Genomic DNA, 16,695 nt, shown 5'->3' on the forward strand with positions numbered 1-16,695 from the left:
TGGAGAAGGCACAAAGGGTTGAATGGCCTGCTCCTAAATTTATTTGTTAAATAAATTACTAATTACTCATTACTAATTTCTCAACTTTTTAGTAAATAAAACTCCATCAACTCTGTGAAAATAGAAACATGGGAGCAGGAGTAAGCCATTCTGCCCCTCAAGCTTGCTCCACCATTCTCAATCAAGACTGATCATCAACTTCAATGCCATATTCCTGTGCTATCCCCATATTATGTGATACTATTTAGTAAGTGAAAATATATCAGTCTCTCTCGAATTTAATGTTTGTATGTCCACCAGCTTCAGAGTTGAGAATTTGAAAGGCTCATCACTCTATGAATCATAAATGGCTTGCATTTTTTTCCTCAATTGTGTCCCCTGAATATCGATCCCACAAATAAACAACCTTTGTACATCAACTCTGTCTATCCATTTAATTTATAGAATTTTAAAGAAATGGATTTTCAAAGTTTTATGAAATATATGATGTATTGGATTAAAAGACAAGTGTTATTATTACCAGTGTAGTACAAGCAATGTTACCTGAGAAGGAAGAACTTGAAGGGTGTCGAGGGGAGAAAGGCTGGGGAATTTCAGGAGGTGAATTGCTCATTCAGAGAGCTGTTGCAGATACAATGGGTTAAACAGCCTCCTCCTGCACTGTAACCAGTCCATAGTTTTTGCAAATTGGTGGCACACAGCCTTTCAATAATGCAGTGGGGATTCCACCTCCATCGTTGGCCCTTTTGGTCCCACTGTCTGATGGCTTTGTCAAGCCTCATGCCAAGTTGGTGTTGTACTGAAGTGGTGGAGGACACGGAGTGTGACGCACTCACATCAAAGACCGCATCTATGTTGAGGAAATCCTCAGTGTGCTTCTTCCAGCGAGCATTGACTGCTATTGTCAGTGTGACCAGCAGGCCCAAACCAGGTGAAACACAGAGAGCGTGCGAAAACCTGGCGCAATCTCAGCCCATCTAACTCCTTGCCTCATCAAACACAGCCTCCGGTGAGGCAGGGCATGCAGTTCAGATCCCCCATCTGGCTATTTAATCACTTTGGGATTTGCAGTAACTCTACCAGTGGAATAAATTAATCTTTGGTCCTGGAGGAACTGGATGTAGAGTATCATATTATTCAAAAGGCAATTTGGTTAGGTTTTGTGATGCACCTTTAGGGACATGTGGAACACAGATACCCAACTTGGACTGGAAGAAAAGTAATCCTTCATCTTTACAAAACTGCCTAGTAAGAAGGAAAAGGAAAAGACTGAAGAAGATCAGCAGATCTGGCAATATACAATGGAGCAAGTAACAGAGTTACTATTGAGTATGGTATGACACCCCTTCTTCAGAAAAGGTAGGACCAAATTGCTGCAGATGCAGATGTTGAAAACAAAAGTGCTGGAGATCACAGTGGGTCAGGCAGCATCCACGGAAAGAAAGCAAGTTCATGACCCTTCTTCAGAAAAGGTTGGTTGAGGCAGGAACCTTTAAGACATTTAAGAAATATTTAGGTAATCACTTTGAAGTACCATAATTTGGGCCTAGAGTTGGAAAATGGGATGAAACTGCGTGGATTCTCAATATCTAGTCCAGACACATTCGAGAACTTACTTGAGAAACTCAGCAGGTCTGGCAACGGCTGTGAAGAGAAAACTGAATTAATGTTTCAAATCCTGAGACCCTTCTTCACCTCTGAAGAGTAGTTGAGGCGGAAATCCTCAAGACAGTTAAGGAGTATTTAGATGGTCATTTGAAGGAGCATAATATGGCCCTAGAGCTAGGAAATGGGACGCTAGACCTGCTGAATTTCTCCAGCAATTTCGGTTCTTCATTCTGTTTAACTCCTGGAACCTGGTCCCTGCCATTCAGTAGAATTATGGCTGATCTGTACATTTTCCTGCATAAGCGTTGATTTCTCTATTGATAAATAATTTATTGAGATCTCTCAACCGAAAAGAACAACACTCTGCAGTATTGAGTTCCAAAAACAACCAAACTTCTGAGAAAGAGAAAGAGTTCTTAGATTTAGATATTTTCTTCATTAACATTTTACACATTTCTGGAATAGGTTAGCCTTGAACCCAGGTACGCTTGATTTAGGACAAGAGTCGATGAAAGAAAGGAAATGTCCAAGGGAAAATGGGAGGTTTGACACCAGATCCTACACCTACTGAAACAGGAGCACCAACCCACTGCTCCGCCAATAATGAAGCACTAAGGTAAAAAGTAACACGCATGTGAGCAGCGGCCAGACATAATGAGGTAGTCGTGCGGCGCCTCCCACGTGATGTACACCCCGCGACGCGACAACCCCACGTGACTCGACGCTTTTGACGTCGCCGAGGGCCCGACCGTTTTCTTTCTGAAGCCGGACCACAATGGACGGTCGCTACGGAGGTGGGTTACAGTCGGGCTTTCCCTTTCCTTAGCACTCGCGACTCCACCTGCCCCATCAGCATTTTCGTCCTTGGTGAAAATCGACAAATTCCTTCTTTTTCTATTCTCCCCTCCTTCAACAACCCCATTACCATAGAAAGCCCGATTTCCTCCGTTGGCGCCCCTATTATTAGGTGTTTGCTTCTACCTCTTTTTTTTGCGCCATTAGTAAAACCGCAGCATTGCCACGGTGGTCCGTCCCATCCCGGTTTCGCTAATTGGTCCAGCCACTCCTGGAGATCCCTGCCATTGGCTGGCGACGATGTCAGTCATCCGCCGAACAGCCTTGGCTCCCTCCGACAGAGATGTCGAATTGTTTTTACAGACGCGGTTCGATCGTTTTTTCTCCTACCCGGGATATTTTTGGAGGGTAGAGGAATTACTGGGGGAGCTTTTTTTTTAGAAATAAGACAAATCTGTGTTCAGCCAAATAAAAATTGTGACGCACGTTTTCGCACGCGTGGTTTGCTATCGCTATTCCGTGGCGGTTTTAAAGCTTGGATGTTTTCCCATCGGTTCCTAATTTTTCTTTTCCGTCTAAATTGAGTTTCATTAAATACTGTGCGTTGATTTCTGGCGGGAGTGTGGTGCATGGTGAGGATCCTTTTTTTTTCACCCACCCCTCTTGCTCCGATGCCCTTTTGCCCGATTCCTTCGATCGCTACAAAATGGCCGTCGCCACCTCCTACTCCAAGCGCGCCCCAGAGCTCGCACTCGCGCGCGCACGCACGCGCCACAAACCGAACACTCCAACTCGGCGTGATGTAACTCCCCCGTCACCCCCTTGCACCCTTGCCCTCTCTTCTCCCTCTCCTTCCCACCTCCGTCGTTTCCCCTCTCTCCCCCTCCCCCACCCCCACCCTTCCCCCCGCCTTTCCATTATTCTTTGATAGTGCTCCCCAGTTTTGCTGCTTAGGTAGCTGTACTGTAAGAGTTATAAGTAGGAATGTTGCTGCCAAATTACTGCAATATTGTTGTAGTAATTGCTTACTAATTCTTGCCATTTATCATCTACTTTTCTAGATCTCTGTTAAGACCTTGTTTTTGAGCAGAGACAGATTTTGGGTATAGAGATTAGATACTTGCTCGATTTGCTTGATATAGAATGTCTTTCAGCCTGCTTTTGTTCACCTGGATATGTTGTCTGCAAAAACCTGGTGATTGCTTCCTGTTGTAATGAACTGTAATAAAAATGAAACTTGTGCAACAATCTCAATGGAGTTGCTTTGGTGAATACAAAATTGGATGGGATTTTCTAGGTTAGGATTATTTTAAGATCTGCCTTGGGAATGAATTTAAGAATAGCATTTCGGAGTGCCTGGTACTAATGTCTGTTGTCACACTATGTTTGCCAACATGAGGGCTTGATTTCACTTGCGTTCACTCATACAGTCATAGAGGTATACAACATGGAAACAGACCCTTCAGTTATCCATGCGACCAGATATCCTGAATAAATCTAGTCCCATTTGCCAGCATTTGGCCTGTATCCCTCTAAACCCTTCCTATTCATGTACCAATCCAGATGCCTTTTAAATGTTGCAATTGTACTAGCCTCCACCACTTTGTCTGCAGCTCATTCTGTGCACACAACATCCTCCATGTGAAAATGTTGCCTCTGAGGTTCTTTTGAAATCTTTCCCCTTTCACCTTAAACTTGTGCCTTCTAGTTTTGGACTTCCCCCACCCCACCCTGGGGAAAAGACATTGTCTGTTCACCCTCACAATGCCCCCCATGACCTTATAAGGTCATCCCCCTTCCATTGATGCTCTGAGGAAAATAGCACCAACGAATTCAGCCTCTCCCTATAGCTCAAAGCCTGTAACTCAAAGGCAGTGTACCCAGCACCGATCGTTATGGCACACCATTGGTCACAGGCCTCCTGTCTAAAAAGCAGCCCTCCATCACACCCTCTGTTTTGTACCTTCAAATCAGTTCTGTATCCAGATGGCTAGTTCTCCCTGTATTTCATGTGATCTGACCTTTCTAACCAGTGTACCATGAGGAACCTTGTCAAACACCTTCATTGAAGTTCATGTAGATCACACAATCAAGTTATTGAGACATGATTTTCCACACATAAAGCCAAATTGTCTGTCTCTGATCAGTGCTTGCTTTTCTAAATACATGTAAATCCTGTTCCTCCAACAATTTGCTCACCACCACCGTCAATCTCATTGGTCTGTAGTTACCTGGCTTTTCCTTATCGCCATGTTGGCCATCCTCCAGTACCTCCTCTGTGGCTATCGATGATACAGATATCTCAACAAGGGGTCCAGCAATACTTCCCTAGCTTTCCCATAGATTTCTAGGGTACACCTGATCAGGTCCGGGGGATTTAGCCACCTTTATGCATTTTAAGCAGTCTAGCACCACCTCCTCTGTATTATGGATATTTTTCAATATGTCGCTATTTATTTTCCCATGTTCTATATCTTCTGTAATCCTTCTCCAAATAAACAATGATGCAAAATGCTCGTTTAGTATCACTCCTATCTCCTGTGGTTCTGTGTATAGGCTACCTTGTTGATCTTTAAAGGGCCCTATTCTGTCCCTAGTTGGCCTTTTGTCCTTGATGTATTTGTAGAATCCCTTTGAATTCTCCCTAGCCCTATTGCTGAAGTCAACTCATGCCCCCTTTTTGAGCCCCTGATCTCCCTCTTAATTATACTCTTCTGGGAATTCAGTCGCTCTCTGTTGTCTGTACCTGGCATATGCTTCCTCCTTTTTCTTGACCAAAACCTCAGTTTCTCTAGTCATTCACTATTCCCTACACCTGCTGGCCTTGCCCTTCTCCCTAACAGGAACATACTGTCTCTGTTTCCTAGGGGAACGAAAACAGAGGACTAGATTAGTGCATTTGGTTACTGTTTCTGTTCAGAACAGGAGGCAAATCTTGTGCTAGGCAATATGGTGCACATGTAATTTGTAATTTAATATTTGTCACAGGTGCATCCCAGTTATTGGGAGGCATATTATCAGCTACTTCTGTATCCAGTCATCTTACAACAGTAGTTATCCAGGCCTAGAACGTACAGCAAATTTAGAACAACTTTTTAAGTCTCTGGTCACATTTTCCTTCAGGTTGGCTACTTTTGGATAATTTGGCACTGAGCACTTAAGATGTGGTAGATGCTCAAAGTTTTAGATTATATCTTCATGTAGTTATATTCTGTTTAGTATAACATTGAGTATTAACTTGCTTCATAGCACTGGCTATACTGAGGGGGAGGTGATGGACAGTGTTACCCAAGCCTTGTTCTGGGTAATTTCCCACCATGGCAGAATCAATAAGTTTGGAATTGAGTCTATAATGTCTATTGTTGGACAAAGCTATTTGGTTCACTAACATCCTTTAAAGAGGAATGTTGTCTTTGCCTGATCTTACCTATGTGTAATTCTAGACGAGACAATGTGGCCAGCCCCTAACTACCCTCTGAAATGGCCTAACAAGCTGCTCAGTTGCAATCATCTCTACAAAGTCTCAAAACAAATGAAATCGAATGGGCCACCTGGACTTCAGCACTGGAAATGACAATGGCAAACACAACTCTTTTGACACTGTGAAGTCCTCCTTACTAATGTCTATGGGCCAGGGCCAGAATTGGGAGAACTGTTTCAGACCCGTCAAGTAGCAATCTGACGTTCATATTCTCAGAATTGTACCTTACAGACGCTATCTCAGACACCACCTATTGGTAGGATAAGCCCAGCAGAGGTAGACTCAGTGGTCTACAATCAGGAAGGAATTGCATCAGTGTCATCAGCCAACAAGAAAAACCATACTTGATCTCATTCTCGCCAGTCTGCCGGTAGATGCATCTGTCCATAACAGTCTTGGTAAAAGTGACCACCACACAGTCCTCGTGGAGACCTGGTCCAACCCTTGATGATACCTTATGTTGTGTTGTGTGGGTACAATAACCATGTTAAATCAGATTTACTTTGAACACGCCCAGCACCTTGAGACTGGGCATCCATGAGGTGCTGTGGGCTAACAGCAGCAGAATTGAACACCTACAAAATTTGCAATCTCATGGACCTATGTATCCCCACTCTACAATCACCATCAAGTCAAAGGATCAACCCTCGTTCATTGAAGAGTGCAGGATGGCATGCCAGGAGCTGCACTAGGCATACTTAACAATGAGCTCAACCTGGTGAAGCTGCAAAATAGTCCTAACTGTGTGTCAAACAGCATTAGCAACAAATGATAGACTTAAGAGATTCCACGTCCAACAGATCAGATATAAGCTGTGCAGTCCTGTTGCATCTAGTCATGAATGATGGTGTATAATTGAACAGCTCAGTGACAAAGGAACTTCTACTGACATCCTCCTCTTCAGTGATTGGGGAGCCCAGCATATTAGCGCAAGAGATAAGGCAGAAGTGTTGAGTGGATGAGCCATCTCTGCCTGCCCCAGGTTCCCCAGGATCATATGTCAATCTTTAACCAATTTGGTTCTCTTGACGTTTTGGTGGGAGTCACTGGATACTGCAAAGTCTGTGGTCCCTGACAGCATTCAAGTACTGAAGACTTTCCAGAATTTTCTGTACCCATAGCCAAGCTGTTCCAGTGAAAAGAAAACAACCTTGTCGCATGGTGAGTAGTCAGGGAATGGAATGCACTGTTGGAAATGTGCTGGAGGCAGGTTCAGTGGAGGCATTGAAGAGGCACTGGATTTTTTGGATAGAAATGGTGTGCCGGGTTATGTGGAAAAGATTGGATCAAATATCCTTCTACGCGCTCATGATTGTGTGATCATCCGTGCTATCAAGCACCACTTGCTTAACAGTATTTGAACTGATTCCTGTTTTGGATTCAGCTCCCGACCTCATTACGGCGTTGGACAGAAGAGGTGATTCCTGATGTGAGGAGAGTGTAACTGCGTTTCATGTCGAGGCTGCATTTAACAGTGTGGCGTTGAGAAGCCCAAGCAAAATTGGAGTCAGTGGAAATTGGTGGTGGAAGGAGTTAAGTTGGAGTCCCACCTGGCACAAAGAAGGATGGTTGTAGTTGTTGGAGGTCAGTCATCTCAGTTCCACAGCCCATTTCCAGGAGTTTCTCTGCGTATTGTCCTCGGCCCAACCATCTTCATTAGTTTCATCAATTACCTTTCCTCCATCATGTGGCTATAAGTGGGGATATTCACTAATGATTGTGCAGTGTTTAACACCATTTACAATCATTTCGATTCTGAAGCTGTCCATACCTAAATGCAGTAAGACCCAGAGAATATATAGGCTTGGACTGACAAGTGGCATTTAAGCCAAATGCCAGGCAATAACCTCCAATGAGAAAGAATCTAACTATAACCCCTTAACAATTTTCATCACTGAATTCCCCACTATCAACATTTAAGGGGTTACCATTGACCAGAAACTGAATTGGGTGAGCGATATAAATACGGTGACTACAAAACGAGGTCAGGAATCTTGCAGTAAGTCATTAATGATGTTGATGCTCCCTGACTCCAAAGCCTATCCATCATCTACAAGGAGTTCCCTAATGCTCCCTAATAGCCTAGTTGAGTGTGATGCCAACAACACTTGAGCATAACACCATCCATGATCATGCAGTCTGCTTGATTGGCACCACATACAAAAACATTCACTTCCAACATTACTGACATTCGGTAGCAGCAGTATGTACCACCTACAAGATGCAATGAAGAAATTCACCAAGTCTTTTTCGACAGCACCTATCAAACCTGCAACCACTTCCATCGAGAAGGACCAGGGCAACAGATATGTGGAAACACCACCATCTGCAAGTGCTTGTCCAAGTCAGAATAGTGAGTGGCTTGGAAATCTATTGCTGTTCCTTCAGTGTTTGAGTCAAAATTCTGGCATTTCCTTTATGATGGCATTGTGGGTCCACCTGCAGCAAATAGAGAGTGGATATTCAAGAAGGCAGCTCTCGACCGCCTTCTAGACATAGGCCTCACTGGCTTTGCCAGCATTTATTGACTGTATCCTATGAATGAAGAAAGTCCTAACATATGGATCATTTCTAATTCTTTTACTATCGTTTCTAGATAATGAAAGAAAGTTAGTAGAATCTTGCACTGTAGTCCTTTGTTTTCTTTCTACATGTTGCATGTTTGAGAAACATTTAGCTGATATGCTGCCATTAATTCTGTACTTGCTTGTATAATATCTCCTGAGACATTTCATAAAGTAATCCTGTATGATACCTTTTTTCTGATTCTTTCAATGTAATTACAACATTCCTCATTTATACTGGATTAACTTTGTTACAAGTTTTGCATGGATAGGAATGTGTAATGTGCTATCATTTGTCTATTTGCCTATGGCAAAATCCTCAAGTTTATTCTTGGCTGAGATATACAAGATGTTGCCAAACATATGCCTTAATGTCTCCACATTGGGGTAATTATTCTGCATTGTTCACAAGTTGAAATTAGGTAGCATTGAAACATCTAATTGTTTTCTTTTTAAAACAAGTGGGTGATATAATAAAATAATATACTCCCTTACATAATAGGAAGTATAGGTGCTAGAAATATGGGCTATTCAGATTGAAACCATGTATCTGTTTCTATTTTGTCTAATTGTAATATAAGATGCTGTAATGTTGAATGTGATTGGAATTGGTTAATGAGTGGACTAAGAAACATTTACTTACGATAAACTCAGTTATGGCCTTCCATTTTTTTCCCCAGTACATTCACAGTGCAAGTTGATTCTTGCACATTTATATCATTCTACAGTCAATTTGATTTACTGCATGCTTATTCTGTAATCTCTAATTGTTAAGGCTTCTCTTCTCATCTCAGTCTTTGCGTAAAACCTAAAACAGTTCCGTGCTAAATTGATGCCTATCTTTTGAGGTGAGTTAGTGTTATATAATTTGTGTATCAATATGTCCTGCAGCTACAAGATGTCTTCAACTTCTTGGTTTGAATGACTGTTAACAATTGAGTATGAGCATTGAGTTTGCTTTTTAAATCTTCTTCCAGAATTTATTTTGCTTTAGTGTTTAATGCATCAGTCTGTCACTGGAGTGGTAATGCACACATTTCGGCAGGTTGAATAGGTATATTCTTTGCACTGGACAAGTGGTAATAGTTGCATTACAGTTGGCACTAAAATTTATAGTTTAGGAAAGTGGGGATTGAGGCAGCAGGGTGGTGATGAAATCCATTAGGTTTTCAACTTGTGCTCTGTCAAATCTGTATGTATACAATGAATATGGTGAATATTATAATCTGTTCAGCTTCAAATCACCTGTCAGAATTCATTTGGCTTGCATGAGCAATGATTATTTATGCAAGTTGCATGTCAGTCCCTTCAGGAGAAGAGATTAGAATATTGACAGAAGTCAGCCTTGGGTCACCTGCAAGAATTGTACATATTGTAGCTCATTGTACATGACTTAACTTGTTAGTTATGTTGAGCTGAATTACCTCACCGTTGCTATTATAACAAATTATGCCAGAATCTTCTGGATTTTACTTCCTTACAAACAAACCAGTGAAGTGTATTTCTGTGAAATTGATTGAAGTATCAATTGAGTTGACGATCGGTGTCTGATTCTGTTTTCCTTAGAGTACGGAGACGATGATGCTTGGAACGCAGGAGGAGACGATGGTCAAGGTGATTTGCTTTTACTTTATCACTTTAATCCCAGAATTGGGGAGACATTGTGGGCTAATAGAATCAGGAATTGCTATTTTGCATTATTTGAACATGTACAGTGCAGGTCCATTATAATGTGGACATTGCAGTGCACAAAGTGAAACAGTTACAACTGGACCATCATAAGAAAAAGTGTGATTTCTCCTATTTTAAACAAGCAAAATTAACATCTTAATATCTCCTGGTATTCATGGGAATCCTGTGCTTTATGAGTTCAGTTTATTGAAACATGTAATGGACTTTCACTGTGTAAGGAATAATGGGTTTATTAGGAAAGCAAGTCTCGGATTCAGTTAATGCCGAGGATCAAATTTGTTATATTGGGCATAAATTGAATAGTAAGCTATGTTATTGATTATTTACTAGATGAGTAATTCTGGGACCTGGACTGACAATCTAGTAATGGTTCAAATCCTACAGTGGTAGCTATAGGCATTTAATTCAGTTAATGAAATTTGAAATAAAATGCTAATAATCTGTAACACGGAAATTTATGGATTATTATTAAAAGCTATTTGGCTTGCTGTCCTTTAGGGTAGGTAATCTACCACCTTTACCTGGTTTGGCTTCCAAATGGTTGATTCTTAACTGCCCTCTGAAATGGCCTAGCAAATAACTCCATTGTATCTAATGTGCTAAAATGACATTTGGAGATAGAAAACATGTTCGTTAGGCAGGGTTAAGTACGTGTGTGCAAAAATAATAAAATCTGCTTATCTGTTCACTTTAATTGTCTGGTCTTTTGAAACTTGTTAGTTGTCCATCCTTAAAAGGTATAGCAATGTACAGTATCTTGGTACAGAAAACTAACACACAGATATACTCAAGTTTTGATACAGCACTTGACAAAGTTGCTCTCGTGAGAAGTTGCGGAAGGCATATTTGTTTTTCTACTAATTTTGTGAGATTGCTAGTCAGATTTTAAAATCTTCTAGTGATTGACATACCAAGAAATACTGCAATGAAATGAGAATGGCATTCCCACATCCAGATCCATTGCCATCCATTTCATTCATAAATTTGCATTTTCATTTAAACTTGCCACTGTTAGAAGCATGGAAAAAATGTAGGTGGTCCTCCAAAATGGAATTACGTAAGGGAATGTGATGACTTGTAAATCCCTTTTCTAAAAATGCATCTGTCAGGTCAGCAGTGACTTAAAGTTAACCAATGAGACTTTGTTCGTAATTGTGTATTGACCTTTGTGGTTTTTTAATTCTAATTTGCCAAAGTTAAATTGCTTATTGCATAACATGAACTTGAATACCTGTGAGATTAGATGTTTGAAGAATGTTGTATTTAAGGTCTTTAAGACAAAGCAATTTGTTAGGATAAGTGGAAGAGCTCTAAGACTAGAGGGTATAAGTTTAAGATGCGGAGTGAATGCTTTCGAGGGGATCTGAGGAAAAAAACTTTTCACCCAGGCAGCATCTGGATGGACACTTAATGCCAGCAGTAGTAAACTATGGCCCAAATGCAGGTAAATGGAATTTGTGTAATTAGGTCTTTTTTGGTTGACGTAGATATGGTGGAGCAAAGGGCCTGTTTCTGTGCTCTATGACTCTGACATTTATTCTGGATTCGGAGGAAGTAATGAAAACGTAATCTTAAAATGAGATCTAGGCCATTTCGGAGTAAAGTTGGGAAGCAAATCTGGAACTGTTTTCCCCTTAAAAGCTGCAGATATTAGGACCATTAATTTTCAAAAGGGATCAGTCCATTGTTGATCGTTTTGAGGGCTATGATCAATTGTTGGGTAAATAAAGTTTTTAAGTACAGATTAGCTATGATCTTATTGAATAGTGGTACAGTCTATGGTTGAAAGTCTGTTCCTCTGACTTATTTCAATTTTTTTCCTAATCTGAATGTCTGATCTTTTGTTTTGTTTCTGTTAGGGTATGATGGCTATGATTACAATTACAACCAAGATAATTCAGAAAATTATTCAGGAAATTATGGCTATAACTCTGGCAATAAAGCTTGGGATGCTCCTAAAAACACTAACACAGATTCCATCATCGCTAAGATCAACCAACGTCTGGACATGCTCTCTCAGTTAGAGTGTGATAATACACCAGGTCGCTCTTCAGGCCAACACAACAGGTATCTTCTGGAAGGTCACTAAATGGTAAAATGCTGTACACATAAAATGAAGAAATTGGCACTTGGGACTGATGTGACACTTCAAATTTAAATAGGCTGGCACACATTTCTTCTTTCCTCCCTCCACCCTCGCCTAACCCCAAAGCAACATTCGCGCTTATCTACACTATGGTGAGAAACCCTGATTTATTCATTATTTTAACCCTTTTTTAATTAGAAGTAACTTTAAATTAACTCAATTAAGCATGGATTGAATGCTTAAGGCTTTAACTAACAATTCATTGTTTAAAACAAAATTATAGCTAATGTTTTGTGTGGTATTCTATGCCAGATTAGCCAGATGCAAGAATTAATCTTAATTTGAGCCACTGGGATTGTTGGCATAATTGTTTGTTTAATCATATGGGGTATTCCAACTATGGATGTGTCAAATTACTGTTTGCAGTAAAATGTATGCTTCATGATGTGCAGATTATAGAATGCTGTAATTATCTTGTAAAATCTCCCTTCTTTCCAGCAATTAGGTTAAGTTTTTGAGGATGGCATCCAGCAAATGAACATTTGTGATGGGGGTTGGGGTGGAGAATAGAACATTGGACAGTTGACGTGAACCATTTGTCTCCAAAGATTGCTGTTGGCCAAATGAATTGTTTTCCAATTTCTATGAAGGAAAGTTGGATATTGAGCGATTGCAGGCTGGTCACCCCATTACTTACACGTGCATTTGTCTTTTTGGTTTCAGTAAGCCACCTTTTGCTGCTATATTTAGTAATTTAGACATGTTTACAGATGTAGAAGTAAAACCTCAGACACCATGATTACCTGAAATATCCTGTTTAGTTTTTAGTCTGCTATCAGTGAGTGGCAGGCTTTTGCCATCGTCCTTTCCAGCTACTGATTAGATTCCTTGCTTGCTCTGCAACTCTTTCAGGTTTACACCTTATGAGTCCTATGACTCCAGGTCTTCAATGAATGACCATGATCCGTACAGATCTGGCTACGGCTATGGTTACGGTGATTCTGGACCTAATTATAACGATTCCTATGGAGGTCACTATGACCACTACGACAACTCCTACGGGACTCGCAGAGATCAGTACCACAACAGAGCATATAGTAGTCAACGGGGTCAGAATTGGTCTAGAGACTGGGCTCCAAATAAGAGAGCAAACTGGAATGACCCCTACATGCAGCCTGGAGGTTCCAGGCGGATGTCTGGACACTGGAATGAGCCAATGGGAGGCAGAGGCTTCAATGCTGCCTCCTCCACCAGAAACCTCCCTTCACTCTTCTCCCCAAACATTATCCCCATGGACCTGTTCCGAGCTCAGGGCTCGGCAAGAGCGTTTGGTGGCAGACTGAGAAGGAGGGACAAGAATCGAAACAGAGGCGTAAGTACCTTTTTTAAACAATGCACTTTATTTTAATCAGTAGCCAGTGGGTATGATCAATGAAGGATCAAAAATGGCCAAGGTACAGGATAACTCTTTGCAGTGGAATGTCCATCTCCCATTTTTAATATCCAGAAATGAGGTGTTTCCTTTGCTCAATCGCTTGTCATTAAGCATAATATTCACGTTTTTAACCAGCTGCCTTATTCAGAATCCTAGGAAGAATGAGGTTTTCGGACATGTTAGTGATCTTTAAGATAGTGTAGTGAGGTAGGACTGTTTTTAAGGTAACTCTTTGTGTGAAGTACTTGAATGTTATGGCTTGATGTAAGACTTCGAATGTCTTGTCTTTTCTCCCTGTACTCATGCGCACACCCCTCCCTCCAGAAGCTTGCGACGCTTGTCCATGTGAGCCAAGTTGATGTGTGATGGTAGGGTACAAGCATTACTGGGTATTGATTTGAGTGTCACTTCGGGCAGGGATTGCACTTTGTCAAGACTGATTCATAATACTGAAACTGCTATCTAAGTGGAGAGCCAGTCTCTCATACTAGGATGTTTGAGGTCTTTCTTGGTCGGGTGATTAAAAGGTATGAAATGTGTACTAAGCCATAGAAAAAGCCATTCCAGGAAGGAAGATCGGCTATGGTATGCTTTTACATCAAATTGCATTGTTCGGGGATACCCTCTGTGCACTTACAGTTGCTTTGGGATTATTAACTTTGTTTATTTCAAAGTTCATGTGCTATAATGTATGGTTTTACACGCAGACCATTTATAATGAATCATTATCTGAATATAATTAACTGATATTCTAAGACCAACTTCTGTGGCAAGAACAAACTTTAATTTGTCAAACAAATGTTTTAAGTTTTTGAAATGTGATTCAAATGCCAATTGTTTTTGCTTTATATCAGAGGAAGAAGGTTATAGGTGGTCCAGGTAGGAAGAGGAAACAGTCAACAAGTAGCACTGAAGATCCTGAAAACAAACAAGCTAAAACAGATGATGGTGAAGATTCTGATGCTGGTACTGAACACTGCAATGTTATTTACTTGGACGTTTTGTACTGTTTATAAATGAGATGAGTGCATGCAAGGTTGAGGCCAGGTTTGAGCTATTGAATAGAGTTGCTGAACAAATGAGTTGCGATCAGAAGTGCCCTTTATGTTAGTGATGGCTCAAGATGGGCCTCTGTCATGCTGCGCATTAGGTTGCAATGTGCAATATGCTGAAGAGAAAAATCACTTGAAGAAAGCGTGGAAGACCTGTTCATATTAAAATATAGGGAGGCCGAATGGTTCTGCTTCTAATCCATTATTTAGAATGACTGAAAAATTGAAATATTTATTGGGGGACAATGCAAATTAGAAATTGTGCATCTCATCCAGTGAAAGCAATATTATCACAAAATCATTTATACAAGACTTCTGTAGCAATTCAAAAGAAAGTAGTTAATGTTGTTATTCTTAATAATCTTACACAGTAACTGTTCAAAAGCAATTGTTTTTGTTTCTTTATTGTAGAAGACAAGGAAGATGATGGGGCTGAATCAGTAAGTAAAACTTTTTTGTTGAAGACTTTCTTGTGAAAGTACCTGAGTGGTTAGGGCATGGGTTAGGATTTGGTACAGTTTTGCTTCTCAAAATTGGAATTGTTTTGATTTGGCCAGGAAGGATGTTTTCGTAAGAAAGGTAGAGATGGGAAGCCAGAAGATGTCTGAATTTTGTTAACGTATTGACCTGGTTCAGTGGTAGCACGTGCTTTTTCTGTGGGGTCGAGCTCAAACCCTACTACAGTGACATGAGTGCTTGTAGTCAAGGCCAACAATTTAACTCTAGGGTACTTTGTCTGCTATAGTATTACTGGTAGGAGAATGGGACATCAGAAAATGTTTTGTTGCATTTACCTTGATTACCACGGTGATACATGTGTAGTGCTCTACAGACTGGGAATCTCTTTGACATCTTGCAATCATTCCTTTCAAGTGAATAGTTTTATATGCAAGGAAGGCAAAAGAACTATAGACTGGCAAACCTGACATCGGTGGTGGGCAAGTTGATGGAGGAAATCCTGGGGGAAAGGATTTACATGTATTTGGAACGGCAGGGATTGATTAGGCATATTTGATGTGGCTTTGTTCGTGGGAAATCGTGTCTCACAAAGATGATGGAGTTTTTTGAAGAAGTAACAAAGAGGATTGATGAGGGCACAGTGTTGGACGTGATCTTATGTGGATTTCAGTAAGACATTTGACAAGATTCCTCATGGTTAGCAAGGTTAGATCACACGGAATAGAGGGAGAACTAGCTATTTGGATACGGAACTGGCTGAAAGATAGAAGACAGGTGGTGGTGGAGGGATGCTTTTCAAACTGGAGGCCTGTGACCAGCAGTGTACCACAGGGATCGGTGCTGGGTCCACTGCTTTTTGTCAGTTATATGAATGATTTAAATGTGAACATAGAAGGTAAGGTTGGTATGTTTGCAGATGACACAAAAATAGGCTGTGTAGTAGACAGCGAAGAAGGTTACCTCTGAGTACAACACGATCTTGATTAGATGGGCCACTGGGCCAAGGAGTGGCAGATGGAGTTTAATTTAGATAAATGTGAGGTGCTGCATTTTGGAAAGGCAAATCAGGGCAGGACTCTTACACTTAATGGTAAGGTCCTGGGGAGTGTTGCTGAACAAAGAGATCTTGGCATGCAGGTTCATAATTCCTTGAAAGTGGAGTCGCAGGTAGATAGGATAGTGAAGAAGGTGTTTGGTATGCTTGTATTTATTGGTCATCGCATTGATTATAGGAGTTGGGAGGTCATGTTGCAGCTGTACAGGACATTGGTTAGACCACTTTTGGAATACTGTGTGCAGTTCTCGTCTCCCTGCTATAGGAAGGATGTTGTGGAACTTGAAAGGGTTCAGAAAAGATTTACAAAGATGTTGCCAGGGTTGGAGAGTTTGAGCTATAGGCAGAAGCTGAATAGGTTGGGGTTATTTTCCCTGGAGCGTCAGAGGCTGAGGGATGACCTTATAGAGGTTTATAAAATCATGAGGGGCATGGATAGGATAAATAGACAAGGAGATAACAAGGTGTA

The 16,695-nt window shown here is 41.0% G+C and overlaps 1 protein-coding gene across 2 annotated transcripts in view; it reads left to right on the forward strand.

Moving 5' to 3' along the window:
- Positions 1 to 2,318: 2,318 nt before the first annotated feature.
- LOC109933318 (A-kinase anchor protein 8-like) overlaps positions 2,319 to 16,695 on the forward strand; it is a 36,341-nt gene continuing 21,964 nt past the window's right edge. The window contains exons 1-6 of one of the 2 annotated variants that reach the window (XM_020532301.2): positions 2,319 to 2,402; positions 10,015 to 10,062; positions 12,000 to 12,207; positions 13,139 to 13,598; positions 14,516 to 14,627; positions 15,125 to 15,153. In XM_020532301.2, coding sequence (XP_020387890.1) covers positions 2,384 to 2,402; positions 10,015 to 10,062; positions 12,000 to 12,207; positions 13,139 to 13,598; positions 14,516 to 14,627; positions 15,125 to 15,153 — 876 coding nt within the window. In that variant the 5' untranslated portion in view covers positions 2,319 to 2,383. Of the gene's footprint in view, positions 2,403 to 10,014; positions 10,063 to 11,999; positions 12,208 to 13,137; positions 13,599 to 14,515; positions 14,628 to 15,124; positions 15,154 to 16,695 lie in introns of both variants that reach the window. The other variant, XM_048617945.1, reaches the window with a different exon arrangement.

The sequence above is a fragment of the Rhincodon typus genome, chromosome 38 (assembly GCF_021869965.1).
Source record: "Rhincodon typus isolate 14 chromosome 38, sRhiTyp1.1, whole genome shotgun sequence".
Lineage (NCBI taxonomy): Eukaryota > Metazoa > Chordata > Chondrichthyes > Orectolobiformes > Rhincodontidae > Rhincodon > Rhincodon typus.